Here is a 24,498-nt window from a genome sequence, read left to right on the forward strand (position 1 = left end):
AAGAAATAAAATTATTCTATATTTGTTCTTCATGGTTTTTAGTACAAATAGTAAGGACAAGTTTTGGACCAAACAAGGGTGTTTGAGTTTTAGATGACAGCTTCTAACCACGTCAGTTTTATATTTAGCAAATTCATTGGATTATATAGGTTCCATAGCATCACATTCACGGGTCTAACTATGCCAAGAACATTAATCTGGAAGAAAATTAATATAAAAGGGAAGCTTGTCATTACTATTTCCATCAAGAAGAACCAAGCGCTATCTTCCATGATTAGGTCCGCTACAAGGATCAAACAATGTCTCTCCAGCTATTTGATTCGGGCTTGGACCATAGCAACCTGAACATCGACAAGTATCCTGCACCCAACATTCATCATCCATGACCACACAGCATTTCTGTTGGGTGGAGAGTGCATTCTTTATGACTCTCACAACAGGAGAAGAATGCATCTATATCTACATTAATATGTACAAATGGATTGCATGGAAATATATACAAAGCATGATTTGTATTTTCTACCAGAAAAATACACTACAGATTACAATGAAAACACACGTAACCTACAAAAGGAACCTAGTTCTTACTGTCCACTCTCCTTATGTTCATCCTTTTTTGTCTCCAAGTCAAATCCAAACCCAGTATCATCATACAAATTTGGATCCAATTGACCAACATTGCAGTCATTCTTTTGTTCAGTCTTTCTTACATGGGAAGCAGTGAAGACATCATCGATTCTCTGTTTTTTATGTGGAGACAAAGGGCTTGCAAGGGCATCACTAGATCCAGAAGCCTCCGAGTGGGGATGAGTGTGCTTATCATGCGACAAAGGAAGTGTTTCTGAGGTTGTTAAAGTACTACCTAATTTCTGCTGTTCCTCTATGATCTTTTGTAAGTATTTACCCTGTGCTTCAATTCTCATTTGTAATTGCTTTTGAACCTGGTGTATAATCGAAAAATATAAAAGGCTTTATCAATATCCAGAAATGCTTACTCATAGAAGTACAGTACTACAAAATTAACAAGTAGCATTTATCTTATTATCGATGTACGCAAGTCCTGAGGCTAAATAATTATTCTTCTCCATCCGAAAACAAATTTAATAGATACATGTGATAAGTCCACTCAGCCAGCAAAAGATGCATGATTCACGGATACAAACATAATTGGCATTTTTCAAATAATTACGTAAAATATACAGGCCAAACAATTAAGCAGTGTTTTTTATTTACCCCAAATGTACTTACAGACCGTACCAAAAGTTTTGGCAAATGAAGAAAATGTAATTCGAAATTAAATCTTAACCATTGCGCTAAAAATGGACTCATCTCTCAAAATTATAAGCAACATCTGAAGTTTTCCATAGTAAGTTAAATTTCGGCCGATCACTCATCAATCATATATGAATGTTTATTCAGTCATTTCTTTTTAAGATACATGTCACATGTTCCAATTTCATTCAATCAACAAAAAATAAAAGGAAATGACATATATAAGGATGGCTGAAGTAGTGTATCCAAGTTTAACATACAACAGCCAAATTAGATACTTGTAAAACATTTTTGTGTGTTGTATGAACTCTAAACACAAGGGATTTGTATGTATGCTATCACCAGGGACATACAGGAGTAAATTATTGAATGTTATTCTTAACCCCATTATTCTATTTCCAGTTCACAGATTAGTATGTATTATCATTGCTTGTTGCTTTTTGGCTCTTTTAGCATACAGTGTTGTCGACTAAATAGGGTTCTCTTTCAACAATTAGGAAAAATTTAAGATAGGTAACAAACCTCGAGCTGCTCATGAAGACGTTTCTGTACCTCCATCTGCATTCTTAAGGCATCATTGATTGGCATTCCCCTGGAGGCCGTAAAGGTTTTATTAAAATATTAAGAGGAAGCACAATAAGAATTATAAATAAATTATCTTAGGAAAACCATTGGAATACCCACGGTGAAGAATCTGCGCCAGAAAAGCTGTCTCCAGAATTTCTCTTCTCATCTTTAGAGTCTAAAAGATCAAAATCGATATTTTAAAAACCCAACAGATTCTAATTAATTTGCTTTAGGGAAGCAAGGATAAGAAAAAACAAGACACCTTTACCATCAGCTGGTGATTCAGGTAAGTACTTTGCAAGACGATATTTCTACATAAAATGATATCATCAAAGATGAATTAGGATCAATGTCAAATTGAGTATAAATGTTGACATTTTACATGCACATGCCTAAATTATTAAACCATATAACAATACCTGTAAATGGCTTTTAACATGATAAATGGTCAGTCCAGGAACACCCATCACTCTAAGGACACCTTTTGGTGTTGCTCCTGCCATGAATAATTAAAATAAATTTAAAAAGTTTCCAGGAATATAACTAAATTTCCGCAGATCATCAGGTTAAAGAAGTAAAAGCCAACTCAAAAAGGAGAAGAAAAAGTTTAGTATTTTCCATGATCAAATAAAAATAATCAGCCACCGAAATAGTAAAATTCAAGTTCTGGAAAATGTGTCACCAGCCTGCCTTGCATGCACACAACGTAGAAACCAGCAGTTTCAAATAACAAGATTTGCTGTCAAACAATGGATTCCACAGAGAGAAGAAACACTGGGAGTTAATCCAACATGACTCACCATTGCTAGTTATTTTTTCAACAAAGAATGCTTAATCAGATCTGACTACTTTTTCTTAAAAAGAATATTGGCACTTGAACACTTCTCTCAAGAAGTTTTGAAAACATTAAAAAATTTGAGGCAAAATAAAACTAGTCATTAAAAAGAATATTGGCACTTCCTAGTCATTTATAATTCAAAAAAGGATTAGCTCTCATTTAATGGCTACATTAAATTGAACTCAATTCCTGCAGTCCAAGCATGGTATTATCAACGAGTATGCAACTAAATGCAACCTTGGAATGCAAGTCACCAAATGAACAATTATCTCAACAGTTACAAGAATAAATTGATCACAGAATTCAATAGGTTACATTACATACTTGATAATTGGACAAGCAATTCCTATATTGCATTCTCTTTCCTACACGCTTTTGCAAGACAATAATAAATTACCAAGGAAAAAACCGTGCATAAAGTGTATTAATCTCAATATTGAAAAGAAATACCCACTATCTGGTCCACCAAGTTGTGTAATGGCATCCACAAAACGGTCATGAAGATCAGATGTCCACCTTAAACGCTGCTTCCCACTTCCTCCAGCAGGTGTGGCATTTTTGGCAGCAGATCCACCCAAAACCTCAACATTTGCAAGTTGTTCAGCACCACCTTGAGATTTATAGGGCACCATGCTAGCTGACGAAAACTTCTTTGCGTGATACATAGTTATACTACGAACTACAATTTGACAAGAAAAAAAAAAGCATAAAAAAAATGAACTGATGAGTTTTGGAAGACGAACAAAACAGAATCATCAAATTTGGCCCACTCTAAGCTGAATTTTGCAAGAGAAACGAAATAAAATCATCAAAATTTATCCATCCTGTTGGTACTTCCACAAAATACTATAACTAAGGTTTTAAATTGCTATCCTGGTCTAGAACACCCCAAAACCTTGATGCTGCGGCCAAAATCACGGTCTTGGATCGTTCTTTAGAACCTTAACTAGAACCTACACATCATCCATGGACTTCACATTGATAAAACCCAAGTAAAACGCTTTTAACTAAAATTTAAAGAGAAAAAAAATTAAATATCCTTAGGTGAATTAATGGACACCAAAACTCTTTAAGGCTTCACTGCAAAACTACAAATCTAATAACAAAGGAACTTAATTGAATTTACCTAAGCGAGACTTAAAATTGGACGAGAGAAGTCGAACGCGGAGATTGTGGAGGGTTTGAAGAGAGATCTAAGGAAACTGACAAGGGAAGAGTTGGGAGAACTCATTCTCCAGCTCAAAATGGACGCATTGGAATTGGAGAAGACGACTAGGAATTGAATTGGCGGAGGCAAAAGAGGCGTTGTAAAATTTTGCGGGAATCTCAGGGAGAAAATGGAAATTTTCTGGGGAAAAGTTAGAGATTGGGGATTGGTGGTGGTCTTTGTGTTGTGAGTGTGATTTTTTTTGTTTTTTGTCTTTGAGGAAATGATTGGATTTGTGAGAAACAGAGAGAGACCCGTTATGAATCCCAGCGTTGAATTGAACAGACGGCGGCGTTTTAAATGGACGGTGTCGTTAACCAAGATGGTGGGTCCCACGCGCCTGTCACGTGTCACTGCTTTTTGGATGTATTTGTTTGTCGTCGTTTCTCTTTGACATCAACGCCGTTTAACCCTCTTCAATACAAGATTCCTTGCATTGGTGGACTGTGACCTGGCCGACTAATAATATTAATATATTTATTTTATCTTCTATAATTGTATTTCTTTTATACCCTTCCTTACTATTACTATTTTATTTCATTCATGTGTTCATACCAAAGTTCTTAATTTGGTAACAATACAAACCAATTTCTATAAATTTCCAAACTTTCAATTGTAAAAGAAAATCAAAATAGTTGTATACATTAGATCATTTTTTAATTTAATACATTTTCACGAAGAGAGATGAAAATATTCAATTTTCTATGTTAGTGAAAGCTAAAAGTTTAGTGAAAATTGAGAACTAGTTGGTAAGATTATGTATTTTAATAATAATAAAAATAACAGAATTAATTGCTTAACTTGAACTTAAAATTTGGTGAATATATTTATTTTAAAATAATTAGTTATATCATCATAAAATTTCAATTTGAACCCTCAAAGTGAAGCAAACCAACCCTTACTATTGAAGTTGCTCGGAACTCAGTTTATGCCCCCACAAATTTCTTCTATCAATTCCTATTCATGAATGAATTGAGTATTCCAACATGTAAAAAACTTCATTCCAGAAAATAGGAAGAAACACCCGAATTTCTTCTACTGACAAGCTATCAACGATGGTAGTTAAATGTAGAGTTAAGTTTACTAGACATTAACTACTAAAATCATGCAAAAAGCAAAATAAATTCCCAGCATACAGGAAATCCTCTCAATCTTGATTAAATTCCTATGCCGCAGACTACTAGCAATTACAGTATAACATCCAAGTTCACTGATAAAAACAAAGACAATAAACAAATTTGTAAGCAAAGGAAGCTGCTAAAGATGAATGGAAGTTCATGGGCACAGAGTGCACAGCTAATAAAAATCTCTCTTCCGAAATGCGGCATCGCGTCTCTCCCATGCTGGCTTCCTCTCATTTGCAATGTCCCTCTCGATCAGTCCTTTTATTGGCTTCATGACAAGGAAATACTGCAGAGAGGAAAATAAAATAAACAGAAGAAAAAGAAATTCATAAATTTCAAATAAGCCTCAAAGTTCACAACGTGCTCTTACTTGGAGAGCAAACACCAGAGGAATCCATAATTTTCCTCTCTGATTCGGATTTGGCCCTTCAATCAAATTCTTGTCAACATGAATAGACACACTTTTGTTCAACGCGATATCTGTGATTGTTTGGACTAGATGGGGAATCCAAGCAGTCCCATTTGGAAGAACCTAACACCAAGTATACGTTCTCTCAATCAGACAAAGCAAGATAAATGAATTAAAAAGATATAAATAAGGAATCAAATATACAACCTTTTCATCGCTGTCATTTTTGTTGCATCTCCCACTGTTCTCAACTAAAACAACAGGCATAGAAGCAGCCTAAAATTTTAAAAAGAAAGTTAGATATAATAAGCATGGTAATTATCAGTTATTATACACACGTGCACGAGAAAATGCATCAGATAACAATTTTTGAATTTCAAATTATTAAAAAATGAACGAAAACAAAAAGAAAATCCGGACTTTTACCTCAGCAAGAAAGAAACATATATACAAGTCTATACCCCAACAAGAAAGGTAATTTATACATCAAAACGACGCTCTCCCAATCCTCAGAATATCAATCAAATAAACATTCAGGATGACGCCGTTTTGAGCTTATAATAAAATAAAATAAAAGCTTAAAAATGGGTACTGTCTCATAACAAAGTAAGGATAAGTTACGAATCCTGGTTGCTTTATTCATTTTTCTTCTTTAAAATTAATTAATTGGTATGCTTGGGTATCTCGCACATTGCTTCAGTACTGTGTCTCGTAATACCATTAATAATTAAGCATTATCTTCACTGACCAGAGAAACAAATCATGCACCGCTACAATTTAATTTTACAATTATTTTTCAATGATGTAATTTTTTTCCTATAACAATGTTAAGTGTTAGCATATCTAGACTGTATTGTTTTATATATTATCAATAATTTCGTGTATCTCCAAGTCCATGACATATTCTATACCTATCTTGTATTAATTATCTGGGCTCCATAAAGGATAATGTATCCTAGAAATTCCATATATTCAACTTCAATCAGATATATCAATTGACAGGATAAACTAAAAAGCAAGCCAAATTTAACTCACCTTACACTCAAGAAAAACCCAAAGGGGCAACTACACTATACAGAGAGGTCAAGCGGCAATGTAATACAATACAAGTTAAAATTGTATACTACACATGCTAAAAATACCTAAAAAAGTTTACTATTAATAACAAAAGTTCATAATCTTAAGCTAATACTCATACGAGTTGATGACACAGGTCAAGGGATAAAGAAACTGGAAGGCATTCCCTGCACTGCGCAATTTTTGAAAACCAAAGTGGGAAAGAGAGTAAAACAGATAAGGAATAAAGGATAATGTATGCATCCCCTGAATTGCACAATCTTTTGCAAAACAGAGAAAGAAAGAGTGAAGTGGAATAAGAGTGAGCCCTGCAGCTCTGTCCAGATGATGGCTGGACAGTTTTCAGAATACTATTCATAAAGAACAGTAATGAGGTCAAAACTCACTATAACTTGGAAGACAAGGGGAAGAAACAAGGAAAAATCATAGAACAGTAAAATGAAATAACTGTGTCGGTCCCATAAACAGAACAGACATCTCTGTTGGAGAGAGAACATGAAGGCAGAAAAAGAGTAACAGTTAGAATCAACCGAAACTGAAATCAGAGATGTTGGTTTGTTGGAAATGAAGGTGCTCTTTGCCGGTGCTGCTGTTTGGTTTCATGTTCACTCTCAAGTTTTCACAATAGAAACAGAGTAGGTCTCTCTCTCTCCCTTTCTCTGAAAAAAAGATTGAATTGTATATAGAAAGAGAAAAATGACCACTCGTTGGGTAATGAAGGGATTTTCCTCTGTCAACAGTAGTGGCATCAATGACCACAAATTTTGGGAGTGACCAATATCTGACTGAGACAGGCCACAAAAACTCTTTACCATGAAGTCTATAAAAGCAGTCTGGCATCTCCATTGCTGTGCCACTGTAGAACACTATTGACAGCTATGTTTATGCTATGCCTCAATATTTTAAAACCAGACAAACCTATGAACCAGTAAAGAAAAAGGTTTTGGGGTTGGGGTTGGGGTTCTGATGCAATTGAGCCAGGGTTAAGCTGGAACCATAAATTCGTGCATATCCCACAAACAAATAATATTATGTAAAGTATACAATACAACTAATAACAGTTGTGTATAAAGTAAAAATTATATACAGTGATGGAGATCAAGATCAAGAAGAGGTCGAGGCCGAAGATCAAGATCAAGAGGAGGTAGAGGCCGAAGTTGAAGAGGCTCAAGAAGACATTAGCTTACCTCAAAGCTTACAAGAAGCAAGTTTAAAGAATTAGGAAGTAGTGGTAGATTGTTTTCTCTTTTTATAGTGTCTTTTGTATAAAAAGTAGAATGTTTAAATATATATAGTTTTTAGGAAGGTGCTTAGAGGGAAACATTAGATACCTCTTTTGTAAAGCATCTTTAGGCTTTAGTTTAGAATTTTCTAGAAGGTGACTCTTCATGTCTCACTATAGGCGTTAGAAGTGAGTAGCATGAAAGGGGACTTTTGGTTAGCTTGAGGTGCAAGCCTTGTAAGTTTCATGACCGGCCCTTGCTCCTATAAAAGGAGGGCTTAGGTCCTTCAAATAATAGAATTGATTTTTGAAGTAATGAAACTCTCCCAAATTGGTGATTGAGTGAGTGAGAACTTGCCTTCTCCTCTTCCTAGTCTCATCTTGAGTGCCTTGGTTCCTCAAGTGGCGGCAATTCACACTTATCTTGGAGCATTCACACTTCAAGTGGCGTGTTCATCAACCAAGTTCTTCAACCACATAAGTCTTCTCTCTTTTCCATCCATTCCTTTCTTCTCCTATGTCCATATGAACTCTTAAAACATGTTTTAGGTTCTTCCTTGCAATTATATTCGGTGCTTTAGCTTTATTTCATGATTTGTTCGGCTCATCTTCTTCTTTGCTGAATATAATCGGTTCATCTTCCTTCTTTCTTGCTTTTGTTCGGTGCATTTCAATTCTTAGGCATTTTAATCGGTTCATTTGAACTCTTATGCCTTTTAACCGATTCAATCGACAAGAAATGGACTTCCATATGAGTTTTGGCTTGGTTACTTAAGTTTTGGTGAGTTCTTGAATGATAGAACATTGATCCAATTCTAGAAAAGTGCCTAATCATATTCCAGCTCAAGTTGATTCCATAAAATGTCAAAGAATCACCTATATCTTGCTATTGGAATCATATCATACAGACTACTAAATTATATTTTAAACACAATAGATTATTGACATACAATTAATTAATATTAAATATTCATCACATCCTTTACCATATACACATATTATAATATGCTAATAATATAATATGGACTACATACTAAATAAGAAAAATCTATACTGAGAAATTGATACTCATATGGCCAGGTAAGTCCATCGCCTTTTATCATGGGTCCTGGTACAATTCTTAAAGCTTAAAAATGCATATCAAATTTAAAATAGTTGGAGATGTATTTTTTAGAGAAACAAAGTTTTGTGGTTACCCAACCAATGTATCTCCCAGGTTAAAATCTAGATTTATTCTTTCGGTGCAAAATCTTAAATAAATTGAACTAGTTCAATCTATCAATGCATGTTCGATTCAAAAATTTCAAATCCAGTTTTCAACTAACCAGGTTTGGGTTAACCCACAGTCCATCCAGACAGTTCAAATCTGGGTTTTATGGGTTTTATAACATGTTCTGTACCAATATGGCCATACACATAAATTGGTCAAGAGTCATAAATGGAGCAATGAAGCTAACTATACCATAAGTAAACAAAAACTTGGATAAGGTAATGCCTTTGGAAAACATGATCAACTGAATGGCCAATCTTTTTCTTCCAATTTATGGTTATCAATAGCTTCAATCAAATCAAAGTGCTGCACTGTGACTGGTCACAGATACATAAATTACACCACCTGAGGGTTAATGTGTTGTGTTGTCATACCCACAACACAGGCATGCCCAAAATCATTGCAATTCACAATTCTGGCTGCCACTGTTCTGAAATAAGGGGGTGAACATCTCATTACCCCTAATCCAACAACTTTTTGGGGTTATTTTCATGCTTTCACCCCCTTTTTTTATAAGAATAGCTTTCAAAACGTTGTTTGTAGCTTTAAACACACAACACACACTGTTCTGTCATGTATTTCAATATGAATCACCAGAACCAAGTATTTGATGTCACATATACACACTTTTTAGTACTGCACAAACTGTAATATGTTGATAGTTTGCACATCCTCGACTTCTTTCAATTTTTACAAAAAGTCTTGAGAAGGTATGACCTTTTCTGAGTCTGGTCACTAACCTTCCTTATTTTTTCCTAAATCTTGATTCAGCTGTACCTGCTCACCCCTCAGTTCTTCGTGTGTTCTGTTCTGTCTTTTTTTTTTTTTCATACTTCAATGGTTACCCTTGAGACAGGTTAAGCCAAAATCTACTTGGAGGCTTAATTTGATTTTATAGATTTTTATGATTATTGACTTCTCCTTTTAGATTTAGACAGTTAGTTTTGATTATTAATTATGGATAATATCTTTCACTTCATGTAATTTTAATTTGTTAGCCTTTACATGCTGTAATTTATCTTATTCAGCTCATAACTACCATCTTGAAATTTGCAGTGATCCTGCTGTCTGAGATCCCACTATAGCAGTTTTGGGGTTGGCTGCACTGCCCCCACCATTTGGGATTTAAAACTATATGCCGATACAAGGAACAGAGCACTAAAATCGAAATGCTTTGACTTCTGATGCTTACATACAATTTTGACAAAAGTTGATGCTCTTGAAGTATAAGATTCAATTTACAGGTATAAATACCTGAAAGACTTCTTTCTTTATCTTGGCACCTGACCTAAGAACCCTCAAGAGAGCCTCAGATCTTTGTGAGAAGAACTCGTCATAAGGCAATCCATCTGGTGGAGAGAACTGGGCATGTGTGAGTGCTACTATGGCCTTGTTCCATATTCCTTTGCCAAAACTATCTGTTATAGCTTTGGCAACTAATTTATCCAAGTTGTCCACTCGATACACATCCAAGCGATCCACATAAAGCAGCACATCTATGGTCTTGTTCAGAAGAAAACTACTCACACAAACACAGATTCCCACAAAACAAGAAAAAAAAAACGGGGGTAAGTAGAAGAAGAGCAGACACAGTAAAAAAAATTCTAAGACCATATACATGTTTACAGGTAAAGCTTCACATGATAAACAAGCAATTAAGCACATACCGCTTTATAATATCAAGTGCCATATCATTGATGTATCCCCCTTCAATGAGACCAGGAGTGTCAATAATGTTCAATGTAAAACCAGCCCTTGATCGTGATACCATCACGGGTCTTGGCCCTTCCGACTTTGCAACAAAAGAACAACATCACATAAACATAATAGTCTGACAACAACACCATAACCAAGACCATCACAGGAAAGTATCATCTCATACCTGGAAAGGACTGATCGAAACCACTCTTTCCCCAATGATGGAGTTGACAGTTGAAGATTTTCCGACACCACCTTTTCCCATCACAAGTATAGTCAAGGAGTTCACATTCTACACCATAACAAACCCAAAATTCGCAGGCAGAAAACAAATAAACAACCAACCATGTATACAACAGTAAAACAAAAACAATAACCACGAAACTAAGGTATAATTTAAGAGGATAAATAAAAACAAAACCTCTTGTTTAAGTTTTCCCAAGAGCTCAAGCAACTTAGTCTGGGTAGCAGGGGCGAATGTATTGATTCCAGACCACTCACGGATAATTTGGGACGCCATCGAAGATGTTCTACAAAGACAACAATAGAAAAGAGAAAAACAAACTCAAAACCTAAAAACAATTGTGTTCTGGTCCATATTCCACAACCCACCATGAAAACCTAACCGGCTAAAACAACAGATATCATTAACCAAAGATTCAGCACAATTACGAAATGTAACACGAAATAACAACAATAGTCTCTAGAATACTGGCACGAAAAGGCAAAATAATCATTTGCGGAAGATAATAAACCTTGCGGCGAACAGTGAAAATGTAATTTGCGGTGAAGAAGAAGAAGGGAAGAAAGATTGTGATGAAATTAAAGAGTAAAGAGAAGAGAATACGGTATGTATATGTATATATAGAAAGAGAGCGAGAAGAGAGAGAGTTTTGAATAGTGTGATGGAAGCACTGCACCGCCCTTACCCTCTTATCCGACTGTTCCAGTTTCCGCTTTGTGATAGCAGCAGCGTCCCCCTAGCTTCTCCTTTAAATACTGCCTACTCTAATATTTATGTTTTCTTTTTCTTTTAATATTAATAATTATTTTATAAGAGAAAAAAACTTCTATTTTCAATTACCCATATTTTATATTTTATAGAAATTAATTCATGTCATACTAGTTTTAAAATAGACAATCCTCTTTTATTAGCACGTTTTAAATCCAAAAAAGAAATACTTTAGTTTTCTTACACTAATGCTTAAGCAGTTAGGATTTTCCACCAATACTTTATTTTATGCAAAATAGCAACACAGCAGAAAATTTGATCCACAAGAAAACACTAGCAAGTGTTAACTTCTTCCACTTTCATTTCCAAATCGAATTCGAAAATCGCAGAATGAGAGAGATGAGAGTGGAGAGAGAGAGAGAAAGAGAGAGGAACAGCAACACAATGGCGACGCAGAGAAGAATGAGCTACATAAACAACTCCCAAACGACGACGTCCCAACAGATCCGTCCCTCAATCATCACCTGGTTCATCCAGCGACCCTACCCCATCCCCTTCCTTCTCGTCATCTTCCTCTTTCTCGCGTGGATCTCACTCCGCACCCAGCACGTCTCCCGCACTCCCCCTCACTCCTCCCACCGCGACGCGCTCGCCAACCTCGTCAGGTTCCACTCTTCCCACGTCGCCAAGGACAACCGCGGCTGGCTCTTCGATCCTATCGCTCTCGCCCTCGATTCCGGCGTTTCAGGTTCCAATCGTGACTTTCTTCATCCAATCCAATACCTCGTCGTTTCGTGGCGTTCTCGTTGCTCTTCGTTCGTTCGCCATGGGCAGAGATTCTGAAGAGTTATTTATTTTGTGTTGTGCAGGTGGAGCTGTGACGTGTTCGTCGCTTCACGTGGGAGAAATTCGGCCTGGAAAGCGAAGAGGAAATCACAGACATCACGATTGTAACGAGACTTTCCTCATTTGGGGCGCTGCAACCAGGTTTAGGGTAACAACCTGCTCTTCCTCATCATTATCATCATCATGCTTCGCTCCATGTCTTTTTCCCTGTACATTCTCACTTGTAACAAAAGAAAATAACCTTATTCTTTTCTTTTTCATCCTTATAATTAAAAAACCAATTTCCACCATTTTATTTTCTTTTATTTGTAGCATGTTCTAATTTTTACTCTCAAAGTTCAGAATAACTAAAAAGATTGAACTTTAAGTAAATGTGTAAGAAGTAAGTGACTTTTAAAGGAAATACTTATTTAAAAGGCAAATAGAATTTTCTTTTTTATATATAAAAAAAATGCACGAAAATTACTTATTCAAACATATAAAAAAGCTGAAATATTTTTATCTTATTAAAGAAATACTTTAAGAAAACACTAACAAATTTATCCATGATTTGTTTATTAAGATAATCTGAAAAGTGCTTATTTTTAAAATAAGTAATTAAAAGAAAATTTTAAATAAATAATGTTTATTTGTTTTAAAATTTAATTAAAATAGAATTATTATGATTTTTATATTATTATCTGATTTAAAAAAGTTATATTAAGAGGGATTTATGAATGGTTGAAGAGGGTGTAAAAGTGGCACATGATCAATTTCTTTAATATGATAAGAAAACAAAGATTTTTTGTTATGAAAAAATTGATAGTAGCAATCCACACACGCCCTGGCTTTATGAATCATGACTTGCAAAATGTTTGAATATATGCAGTTGGAGAACAGTAGGGAAAATGATGGTTATGCTGAAGTGACCATTGGAAGGGATGAGATTGCTGTAGCTGCAAGTCCAGTTAACACAGCTCATGCTTTAGTGAACATTGATTCCACTCGGAGTATCTTCTTTTTAGGTTGTCAAGACAATGTTATTAACTATAATGCCTCAAGTACTGACTTTAATGTTTGGAAAGATCTTTGAACATTTCCCATTTTTTTATTCTGAATCTGAAATCTATCTGAGCCTCCATATCTCTGCACAGCATGAAGAATTTTTTACCTATCACTTGTCCATCTGTCTATCTATATATATGGGACTTTAGTGCAAATTTGGTTGATGAATGTGCTGATTTTACAAGGTAAGAGAGATAGATCCTAGGGAAATAATGTTATGACCTTAGTCAAGAAGGGAAATTTTTTTCATATACGGTAGATAGGGGATTGGACTTGGGCTTGTTCGAAACATTCTAAACACGGACTTTGTTTTAAAGAAGAATTCAAAATATGAACTCTTTCGTAATGAATTTTAAACGTATGATTTGTTTTGTCCAAATCAAACTAATTCCGTATTATAATTGTTCTGATTGGACTTAGTGGCCTTAAATCTGTGAATTTAAATTTCACCTTGTCTAGGTGAAAGCTCTCTTGAATTTATAGGGAGGTATGCATATATTCTGCTCTGGGTAAAGACTGGTTTAGGTTGGTTTTTTGGGTAAATGTTAGGAGGTAAAGAGCATATAAGTCTAACAAGTATATTAACCTAATTCTTACATACATATATGTGGGATATTTTGAAAAAGAAAAGGAAGAAAAGTTGTTAGTAAACCCTAGTTTTAGTAGTAGCACTCTTTAGGACTTAGAATTAGTTAATGACAGTAAAACACACTACTGTTCTATCAATGGTGCTTTCATTCATGTTCTTCATGCCTCCCACACCAGCCTCCAAAAACTTAGAAGAGGTCATCATCAACATTCAAACACAACTCGTGAGGATTCAAAGTCAACTAGAGGACTACTCAAGAAGACAATAAATCTTAGAAGCAAAGCATGACCACCTTCATTCTACCTTCACGTCTCTCCTCGATCAATTAACAACCCGTTCTCATTTTGAGAATAAACTCCCACCCCTGAACCACCAAAACAGTCCCCACTTCACTCAATCCTACTTCCACCATCAACAACGCACACTAGGTCGCACGCCTCAGCGCCTACGCCTCAACCGCTCCGTCGCCCACCACCGCCAGCCTTTGCGCCCGCGCCCAAACTGTCGCACCGCCCAGTGCCGTTAGCATCCGCGCGCACGAAGACGCATGCCGCAACAATGCCCGCTCCCCAAATGTCGCACACCGAGCTCCACTCTGTTCAACTGCCAGCACCCCAGTCGTCGTCGCGCCGCTCAATGTCACCTCCAACACCCTCCTTCGTCGTATCCATTAGAGCACCAAAGATTGTTTGTTGCTCACAAAAAAAAATAAAGCAAAGCAGTACAACTGCAGCCAGCGGCACACCAAACCCTAGCTCCATCCCTTCTCCTTTTATAGATGATTGGTATTGTACAACCAAATTGGTATTGTAAGAGAAGAAGTGCATTGCGCGAACATCTCTGCATGGCCATTTCATTTCAGATTTAGAAGGAAGATTTCACAGACCTAAATAAAATCAAATTTGGATTTTTTTTCTGCAAGTCAAGTGTCGTTCCAGGAATGATTCGTTCTCTTGGGAGTTTTAGGTTCGGCGTTACCATGAACGGAGGAGCAATCTCCTCCTTTTCTGGTAGTGTCGTCAGTTTCTGGCAATTAGTGCATAAACTATGGAACAATTTTCTTTTCTTCCACTAATTTGGGTCATTCTCCATCTATAACTATGCGTAGGGGTGGGAAAGCTGGTCGGTCCGTCCCATTTAGGTCCGCAAAATGCGGGCTGGGTTGGCCCGCGCCCACATACATAATGCGAGCTAGTTTTCGTGGCCCGTCCTGCATGTTTGATTATTACAAACATAAATCAAGTCTCTGGAAATTGATGTAATTTGAAATTATGAATTAATCAAGCCTGTGGAATACAAGAAAATATGACAAACTACACCTTACAAATTCTGAAATTGATTAGACAAGATGACCGAAAATCATTCATAATACACATCATCAATAGTTACAAGAGTTTTGATGAACTAAAAAACAACACTGAATAAGCATCTGGTGGCATCGATTAACAATCAAAAGCAGTTACCACATCAAACACTTGTTATGCAGTTGCTATTATATCATCTTCTTCCACTTCAAGAACATTAGATGCAACCTTAGAAGAACTTTCATCTTCCACTTTTTGATAATTATAATCTTTTCCATCATTTGCATACATTTGAACAATGACAATGAAAGAATGAATTTAACCTTAGAAAATCCATGCTTCAAAAAGTAATACAATAACAATAGGATTGGTTAAAATAAATAAATTACCCTCAGAAAAACCATGTTTCCAACTAGAAGTGCAAATAATTGCTTCCACATTTTCAGGCAAAAGAGAACTCCTATACTAGTTAAGAATTCGAGAACCAATGCTAAATGCAGATTTTGATGCAACCGTGGTTATAGGAATACTAAACAAATATCTAGCCATTAAAGCAAGATCCAAAAAGTGTTGACTATTATTTTTCCATCACTCTAAGACATCCATATGCTCCAAAAATTCAAAATCCAAAGTTGGCTCATTCAAATAAGTGTCAAGTTGTGTTCTTCCACTTTGATTAGCTACTTGAAGCTTGCACATTTTTAATTCCTATTGTATATGTAATAAGTTAGTAACATGGGGCAAGTACAACAAAAACTAAAATATTGACTGAAGTACATTAAAGTAAGCAACTTACATAAAAAAGATTTGGTTTAGAAGTAGATGAGGATGAAGATTGTCTTTGTTTACGCTTTAGAGTATTTGATGTTGTTCTCAAACCTTTGCTAGAATATTCAACAAAAAGTTTGTATAATTTTTGCTTGGATGTTTTCCACTTTTAGCTCCCAAGTCAATGAATCAATCTTTTCAAAGTAAAAAATCAATGTTTCTATCTTCATCCTTGGGTCTAAAATTGCACCAAATGCAAGTACAACACTATATTCATCCCAGTATTTTTTCAAATTTGACCATCATCAATTCAACCATATATTTTAATTAGTGCATCTTCATCTTTCACGTTTTCAATCAACAAGCTTTGAATTTTCCAAACTTGTAAAAAATACAAGTTGGAAGTTGGATAACTTGTAGCAAAAATCAAGGTAGTGATATCATAAAAGGGTAGCAAGAACTTACAATTTTTTTATGCTCTCTTCTAATCTTCCTCTGAAGGGCAATATTTATAAGATTCATCAACCAATTGCAAACTTCCAAAAACACGTTGATATTTAAGAGCACTTTTAAGCATCAAGTAAGTTGAGTTCCACCTTGTAGGGACATCAAGACACAACCCACATGATGCATCAATATCACTAAACTTTCAAGGCATTGTTTGAATTTGACCATTCTACTATCTGAACCCCTCACATATTTGATATTATTTCTAATTTGGTTCAAAGCCTCACCAAGCACCTTTAATCCTTCTTGAACAATCAAATTTAATATATGTGCACAACAACGACCATGGAAGAATTCACCACCACATATCAAACCATTTTGTAAAAGAAGTTGGCTTCTTAAAGTATTTTGGAGAACATCATTAGCAGAAGCATTATCCAAAGTGATAGAAAATATTCTTTTTCTTTAATCCCCAATCTTGTAAAAATTCATAAATTTTCTTAGACAACTCAAAACCTATATGAGGGGCAGGCATATGACAAAAGTTGAGTAGCTTGCTATTTAACTTCCAATTTAGGTCAACGAAAAGGACAATCAATGATATGAAACCATCAATATTAATAGATGTCCATAAATCAGTAGTAAAGCATATCTTACTAGGAATAGAATCAAACAATCCCTTAAGTATTGTCTTTTCTTTGATATACATTCTTCCAATATCATCCTTAACAGTGTTTCTAGAAATCATAATTGCATCAGGACACAAGTAGTTTATTCAAGTTCTAAGTTCAGGATACTCAACAAATTTATAAGGCAAATTATGTCTAATAATTAGATTAGACAACAATTCACGATGTACAACTTGATCTATCTTTTTTCCTTTCAACTTTCCCTGCATATCTAAAATCATTTGACTCACATCTTCAGTTTTTCTTTTATCACATTTCATAACATGACGATTTAAATGAGAAGTGCCATATTTTCTTCCACCAGTTAGATATATTCTATTGCAACTATTGCACCTTGCCTTTTCTTTTCCATCCTTATCCACCCCAATCTTAGTAAAATACTTCCAACAATAAGTAGTGGTAGTCTTATCCTTTTTTCTTTTTCTCACCTGCAATAGTTTCCGATTGTTTTTCAAAATCATCTTCCTCAATTTCATTTTCACATAGGGGAATATTACTATTCTCTTCAACCATTCCAATTTGCAAAATAACAATCCTAATTAAGTAATAGCATAAACATAAGAACCTATTTAAACATAAGAAGTTGATTGTATCTATATGTGTTCTATATTTGAAGTTGGAAACACCATAAGTTTCTAACTTAATCTATTGTTTAGTGAATAACAATGTTTTAATATTTTAATTCAAAAATGATTTATTTATATTTATTTACTTTACTTGAGGACAAGAAAAATTCTAGGTGTAGTAAATAAGGATTTAAAACACGAACAATGTTGATTTCATGAGGCGTGGGTGATCACTGTCTGTAAGGACTTATCCACAGTGTATTCCGCAAGTCCCACAGGATACAACAGAAACTTCTTGGATAATCTGAGGATATCAAAACTAGCAAGTAACTCTTGAAAAATAAAATCGAAGATATCAAAAAATGGAAGTAAAGAGAAGAGCACTAAATATATTCTATTTTGGAGAGTAATAGGAAAGAAAAAGAGAGAAGCTTGAACTTTTTTTAGTGTATTGGAGAAGTCTTATGACTCTTATTTATAGGCAAAGGGGAAAGTCTTGTGACTCTTATTTATAGGCAAAGGGGAAAGCTCAAATCTACAAAAAAAAGGGAAAAAATGGAAGTTTTTTGTAGGATCTGAAATGTCGTTAGAGATGTCATTGGAAAAGGTGGGAGAGAACCTTTAAAGGAGAAGTAATGTGGAACAAGGATTGTAACGTTCCAAAAGTTAGTTCCAATCTCAAAGGTACAAACTGTATCTGAAAACAAAATAGAAAAGGAACCACCGAAAAAAACACAGGCATTTACACGGTGTTCTTCGATCTGCAAAACGAGCCACCAGAAATGACGTTCTTCGTGCGATCTCTAACGGTTTCTCTTTTGAAATTTATATACATTTAACTCGTAGTCATTTTACGACAATCCCCCACATATTGCAAAAGCTAAAAGATAAAGAGAAGAAAAAAAGGAAATCCTAGGTTCGAAAAATATGTAATGCATCAAAGCTGGCATAACAAGTTGTATGAAACAGACCTAGATTGATGAACTTAACACACAGTGTAATTGGTTTAGCAAGCTATATGAATCAAAACACTTAGTATGTGTTAGTGGTTATAAATCACAATACAACCCCACAATTCTTGTTGTTATTGTTGTGTTGCGCTTACTAGGTCATGCGCGTGCCCGATATTCATGAGTGTTATAGATATCTCGCCAAGATCTCATGCAAGTAGTCTCACTTGACACTCATATAGGTGATTTCATCAAGTGTATGTTTCAAATCATACACCACCCATAAGGGATATGAAAATCATTAAAAATTTGTTAATCGTTAAAACTCTTTTGAATCAAAATTTTAACCACAAAGTTTATCCTCTTGATAATGCAGTATCTAACACTTTCACATACCACAAAAATGGAGAAATTTAATCTTAAATCAATTTTAGTGCTAGCAGAACTAACAAGTGACTTGTTTTTACACATATGAACCTTATTCATGAGATCTCCAATCACAAAGGTTGGGTTTTCATCACTTGTTTGTTTGCAAGTGGCTTAAGTCTCATTCCCGTTGATGTTTCTAAAATCAGTTTTCTCCCTAGAAGTTTTGTCAGAGGATCTGCCAAATTTTATTATGACTTGACATAGTCAATAAAAATCGTTCCACTCTTTAGCAGTTGCTTCACTAAATTATATCTCAATTGTATATGTTTGTGCTTTCCATTGTAAGTTTTATTTTTAGCTAGAGCTATTGTCGATTGGAAATCATAATGCATTGATACAGATGGGGTTGGTTTCATTTCTAACAGAATGTTTGCTAAGAAGTTGTTCAACCACTCAACTTCATTATCAGCCATTTTGAGAGAAACAAACTCATATTTCATTGTTGATTTTACAATAATTGTTTGTCTAACTGATCTCCATGTAACTGCACCACCTCTAAGTGTAAACACATAACCACTAGTGGATTTTGTCTCATCTGAATTAGAGATCCAGTTAGCATCACTGTAACCTTCTAGCAATGCGAAAAATCCATTATATTCAATGCCATAATCCATTGTACCTCTCAAGTATTTCACAAGTCTCACAAGCATATCACAATGATCCTGACTAGGACATTGAGTGTACCTACTCAGTCTACCTACTGCATAAGCAATATCTAGTCTAGAAAAGTTCATTAAATGTGATAGGTGTCGTTTAACAGTCAAATTAAATATGATTCCAGTATAGACCTGTCTAATGCTAAAAAGATGATAGTATATATTGTTGATCAAGAGTGATCAAGTGCTTTGAAGAATCCAAATCCAAGGTGTTTGATGAAAGGTTGGTGTTGTTGTTGTGTTTGGGTGGGATCTGGGTATAATAGAATGTGATCCACTCCTTTCGTTGAATCTAAAACTGATGTGATTTAAAACCTTTTTGAAATCAAGTGTTTTTCCCATTCAGTGAAAAACAACCTGTTGTTTTGTCGAATCAACCGGTTGTTTTGCTCTTAGGAGTTTTGAAAAGGTTGAAAACTGTTTTAGTTTGGTTGACTTAACTCTCAAGCCAAACAATCGGTTGTTTCGTGGTTTCAACCAATTGTTTCTTTGAAAATCCTAACAGAATTTAGTTTTGAATGGTGAATCTACTTTAAATGTTTTTCAACTGAATACGCTCCTTCTTTAATTACTTTGATCAATCTTTGGAAAATATAAATGGTTTGTTTATGTTTTCAAACAAGTAAGAAACAGTTTTGAGAAATTCAGTTTGAGATATTTGATTATAAGATTTCAAGATTCACATCAAACTTTGGGTTTTCAAAGAGAGTGGAATAGGATTGCAATTGTATTCAATTAAGATTGTACTGTGATCATGTGTAATCCTTTCTAACCCAATATATTTCTAGTGTTGTGTTGCCAAGGAGTATTGTGTGTTCTTAAGGTGTTCAAGATCAATACTCTTGGTGTGTTTTGCCAAAGGTAGTTTGTTTCTTGAAGGGTTCAAGGTCACTACTTTGGTGGTTTCTGTTTTGTAATTTGGTTTGATTGCTTAGTGGATTACCCAGTGGTATTCTGGGGACTAGATGTAGCTCTTGGCTTAAGAGTGAACCAATATAAATTGTTGGTGTATTTCTCTCTTACCCTGAACTCATTTAAATTATGTTTTAAGTTTTGCTAATATAAACAACCGATTGTTTCGAAGAAACAACTGATTGTTTTTTTGTTGCTTTGCTGTTTTATTGCTTAAATTCTTGGCTAACTTGATTCCTGTTCTGGATTCACACAACGAATTTTGTTAAACCTGAAAAAGTTTTCAAAATCCCCTCTTAAACAATTCACTCCCCTCTCGTTTAAGGTCATATATTCTAACAATTGGTATCAGAGCTTGGTACTTGAAAATTATTCAAGTTTGATCCTAATTTTTTTTTTCTATGGTTGATAAACTACCTTTGGGGGAGGGTGCTTCAATTAACATGCCACCTTTGTTTTGTGGTTTGAATTATCAGTTTTGGAAGGTTAAAATGAAAATCTTTGTTGAATTTCTTGATAAAGGAATTTGGGATGCAATTGAAAATGACCCTTTTATTCCTAAATTTGAAAAGGATGGATTTTCTATTGAAAAACCATGGTCCCAATGGACTGATGCTGAAAATAAAAAGGCCAAGTTTGATTGCATTGCCAAGAATATCATAATCTCTGCTTTGAACTCAGATGAATTTTTCAAGATCTCACATTGTGCATGCATCTGCTAAGGAAATGTGGGATACTCTAGAGGTTACCCATGAAGGAACAAATGATGTGAAGAGAGCAAGGAAACATACTCTAATACAAGAGTATGAGATGTTCAGAATGCTAAAAGGAGAATCAATTGTTGAAGTACAAAAGAGATTCACTCACATTATCAACCATCTAATGAGTCTTGGAAAAACCTTTGACAAAGAGGAGTTAAACATCAAGATTCTCAAGTGTCTTGATAGATATTGGCAACCTAAAGTCACGGCTATCTCAGAATCAAAGGACTTGACATCTTTGACTACAACCTCCTTGTTTGGAAAGCTTAGAGAACATGAGTTGAAGATGAATAGACTCAATGTTCAAGAAAGTGAAGACAAGCATGTAAGGAACATTGCTTTGAAAGTTGCCAAGCACAAAAATAAGCAAGACTCAAGTGATGAAAGTGAGGAAGAAAATCTTAGCTTGCTATCCAAAAAGTTCAGCAAATTCTTGAAGAGAAACCGCAACAAGAAATCCAACAAAGAAAGGTATGGAAACAAGAAAACTAGTGATTTCAATTCTATTAATTACACTTGCTTTGGTTGTGGAGAACAAGGGCATATAAAAGCTGATTGCCCAAATAAAGAAGGCAAGGAAAAGAAGTCAAACAATAAGGAAAAAAGAGGAAAGTAAAAAAGAGCCTATATTGTTTGGGATGAAAATGAAGTTTCTTCATCAAGCTCCTCATCAAGCGAAGATGAAAAAGCCAATTTGTGTTTGATGGCTGAAGGAGACGATGATTCAAACAGTGTAAGTTCTTGTGCCTCCGTAAATGCTGAAAACTATAGTCAATTACTTCAAGCTTTTAAAGAAATTCATGAAGAAGCTAACCGATTGGCTCTCTCAAACAACCGATTGAAAGGGTTGAATAACTGGCTTGAAAATAGAGTCAAGACTCTTGAAGAAGAATTGGAAAAGTCAAAAATTGATTTTGAAAATCTTGAAATGCATTGCAAAAATTCTTCTCACTTGTGTGACTCTAAAATTTGTAAAAATTGTAAAACTCTTGAGAGTAAGGTCCACTATCTTGTAAGAACTGTGGATAAACTTTCAAAGGGTAAATCCAACTTTGAAACTGTCTTGGCATCCCAAAAATGTGTTTTTGGAAAATCTGGTTTGGGTTTTAATCCTCAAAACAAGAAAAATGGGATTTCAAAGCCTTTTTCAAAAGTGTCAGAAAAACAACCGATTGAAAGATTGAAAGAACCGGTTGTTACATGTGTTTTACTGCATGAAGAGAGGCCACTCAATTAGATTCTGTAAAATTAGGAAATATTTTGTTCCTAAAGGTATTATGAGATGGATTCCCAAAAGTTCTGCAGTTCCCATTGATAAAGCTGAATCAAAAGGACCCACATTTGTAAGGGGACCAAATCTTGTTGCTTGAATTTATTGTGTTGCAGGGATACTAAAAGAAGCATGGAGTCTTAAGTTATTTGATCAAGCGTTTGGAAGAAAAGGAGTTTGTTCGGAATTGAATTAAGGTTTTGTACCAGCTTAAGGTGTCTTGAAAGCCAAAAGAAGCATTCTTGATCATAAATAATGACTTATTGAAGGGACTTCATGATAAAAGGATAAGACTTTCTTTGTCTTTGCTTTTCTATTATAAATTCATGCTAAATTCATCATCTATGTGTACATGTACAATTACATTTCGATTATTCTCTATTTTTGTTTTAAATCTCAATCATTGTTGTTGCTGCAGAAAAACAACTGATTGTTTTCTCGAAACAACCGATTGTTTCTTCTCTGGCAGCACTGCATAAAATTGATTTAATTTCCTTATGCACTATATCTTTTACAAATTTCTTTTTTAAAGGGATTATGAGTCAATAAAGCAGTCATGAGGTATGATTTGGTTCAGGAGAAAGTTGTTTCTTGTCATAAAAGAAATATATTTCATATCTTGGAAATTCAAGTGCCTTTATGACTAGTCAAATCAACATGTGTTGACCATGTGATTTTCTGGTAAGGGCTGACGTGGTTTTGTGCAAGATTGGACCAGATTCCTCTTCTTGGAGACTGAAATCCACTGTAACCAAAGGATCAAAGAGAATTTTTGTTTTGCTATAAAACCCTCTGTAGCTGTTTTTCTACACAAAAACAACCCATTGGCATATCTCTTGCTGCATCTCATATCTTCCTTTGTTTTTCTGATTTCTCACATTCTGGTTTCATGGATTCCACTCCTCCATCATCAAAATGGATTAAAACCAGAGTTGTAAGATCAAGAGGACGTCTTGAAGTCTGGTTTTCAAGAGACAATGAATTGATTGAGAAATATCGCTTTGAAACAAGTAGAAAAGTGATAAACAATCCAAAAATTGTATCTTTTAGATGGTTGAAGAGTCAAAAGCTGGATGATGTGAGAAGGCTTCTCAAAGAACAACTACTGAATAGGTTCTTAGAGATGAAAGGGAACATCTATCCGGATCTTATTCGAGTTTTCTACACCAATTTAAAGTTTGAAGATAACAATTTTGTCTCCCATGTCAAGGGTGTCGATATGGAGATCACTCATGAAGTGTGGGCTGCTGTGACTGGCCTAAAGTATGATGGCTTGAGAATCAACAAAGGGAACATTGGTGTGGTGGAAGATGTCAACAAAATTCAATATTACAAAAGCTGTTTGAAGAATCCTCATGCTCAAGTAAGAACTTGTTCGGTTGGAGGGTTGAAATTGAATGAAATATTGTTGGCTCTCATTGTCACTTGGATTCTAACACCAAGAGGGAGAAACCATTCTTTTCTAATTGAGGAAGATCTTGTCTACATATACTGCATAATGAGCAAAGTCAAGATTAATTGGATCCATATCATCAAGGAACACATGCAAAAGCCTATGAGGTTAAGTGATTATCATTATCCTTATGCTATCTTGATTTCTATATTCTTAAACTATTTTGAAGTGAATCTTG

General features: G+C 35.0%; 3 protein-coding genes across 7 annotated transcripts; 1 reads left to right on the forward strand and 2 right to left on the reverse strand.

The window, feature by feature from the left end:
• Positions 1–208: 208 nt before the first annotated feature.
• On the reverse strand, positions 209–4,158 carry LOC137813760 (myb family transcription factor PHL7-like). 4 transcript variants are annotated; one of them, XM_068616178.1, is made up of 7 exons: positions 3,804–4,158; positions 3,132–3,356; positions 2,259–2,335; positions 2,108–2,150; positions 1,957–2,014; positions 1,795–1,864; positions 209–941 (listed from the first exon to the last, which is right to left on the reverse strand). In XM_068616178.1, exons 2-7 carry the CDS (start codon positions 3,340–3,342, stop codon positions 585–587), a joined length of 816 nt encoding a protein of 271 aa, XP_068472279.1. In that variant the 5' UTR covers positions 3,343–3,356; positions 3,804–4,158; the 3' UTR covers positions 209–584. The 4 variants fall into 4 exon arrangements, with proteins under 4 accessions (XP_068472279.1, XP_068472278.1, XP_068472281.1 ...); XM_068616177.1 differs by having other exon boundaries at positions 2,102–2,150; XM_068616180.1 differs by having other exon boundaries at positions 3,128–3,356; positions 3,804–4,155.
• Positions 4,159–5,017: 859 nt separating this feature from the next.
• On the reverse strand, positions 5,018–11,825 carry LOC137813759 (translocase of chloroplast 34). 2 transcript variants are annotated; one of them, XM_068616175.1, is made up of 8 exons: positions 11,614–11,825; positions 11,106–11,214; positions 10,869–10,976; positions 10,654–10,778; positions 10,241–10,505; positions 5,625–5,693; positions 5,379–5,540; positions 5,018–5,294 (listed from the first exon to the last, which is right to left on the reverse strand). In XM_068616175.1, the coding sequence occupies exons 2-8, from the start codon at positions 11,202–11,204 to the stop codon at positions 5,181–5,183; spliced, it is 942 nt and encodes a 313-aa protein (XP_068472276.1). In that variant the 5' UTR covers positions 11,205–11,214; positions 11,614–11,825; the 3' UTR covers positions 5,018–5,180. The 2 variants fall into 2 exon arrangements, with proteins under 2 accessions (XP_068472276.1, XP_068472277.1); XM_068616176.1 differs by having other exon boundaries at positions 11,440–11,649.
• Positions 11,826–11,924: 99 nt separating this feature from the next.
• On the forward strand, positions 11,925–13,600 carry LOC137813761 (uncharacterized). Its single transcript, XM_068616181.1, has 3 exons — positions 11,925–12,384; positions 12,506–12,630; positions 13,351–13,600. The coding sequence occupies exons 1-3, from the start codon at positions 11,925–11,927 to the stop codon at positions 13,552–13,554; spliced, it is 789 nt and encodes a 262-aa protein (XP_068472282.1). The 3' UTR covers positions 13,555–13,600.
• The last annotated feature ends 10,898 nt before the right edge of the window (positions 13,601–24,498 follow it).

This window comes from Phaseolus vulgaris, chromosome 1, assembly GCF_000499845.2.
Source record: "Phaseolus vulgaris cultivar G19833 chromosome 1, P. vulgaris v2.0, whole genome shotgun sequence".
Taxonomy (NCBI): Eukaryota; Viridiplantae; Streptophyta; class Magnoliopsida; order Fabales; family Fabaceae; genus Phaseolus; species Phaseolus vulgaris.

Excerpts from the sequence above, each read along its gene's own strand:
- LOC137813759 (XM_068616175.1), bottom strand. The coding sequence starts at position 11,204 with ATGGCGTCCCAAATTATCCGTGAGTGGTCTGGAATCAATACATTCGCC. Across the intron at positions 5,694-10,240 it reads TAAAGAAAGAAGTCTTTCAG|GCTGCTTCTATGCCTGTTGT; the intron begins GTATTTATACCT and ends TTAAAATTTTAG. Across the intron at positions 5,541-5,624 it reads AAAATGACAGCGATGAAAAG|GTTCTTCCAAATGGGACTGC; the intron begins GTTGTATATTTG and ends ACTTGGTGTTAG.
- LOC137813760 (XM_068616177.1), bottom strand. The coding sequence starts at position 3,342 with ATGTATCACGCAAAGAAGTTTTCGTCAGCTAGCATGGTGCCCTATAAA. Across the intron at positions 2,151-2,258 it reads ATGTTAAAAGCCATTTACAG|AAATATCGTCTTGCAAAGTA; the intron begins GTATTGTTATAT and ends CATTTTATGTAG. Across the intron at positions 942-1,794 it reads GTCTTCATGAGCAGCTCGAG|GTTCAAAAGCAATTACAAAT; the intron begins GTTTGTTACCTA and ends ATTATACACCAG.
- LOC137813761 (XM_068616181.1), top strand. The coding sequence starts at position 11,925 with ATGCAAAATAGCAACACAGCAGAAAATTTGATCCACAAGAAAACACTA. Across the intron at positions 12,385-12,505 it reads CCTCGATTCCGGCGTTTCAG|GTGGAGCTGTGACGTGTTCG; the intron begins GTTCCAATCGTG and ends TGTGTTGTGCAG. Across the intron at positions 12,631-13,350 it reads GCGCTGCAACCAGGTTTAGG|TTGGAGAACAGTAGGGAAAA; the intron begins GTAACAACCTGC and ends GAATATATGCAG.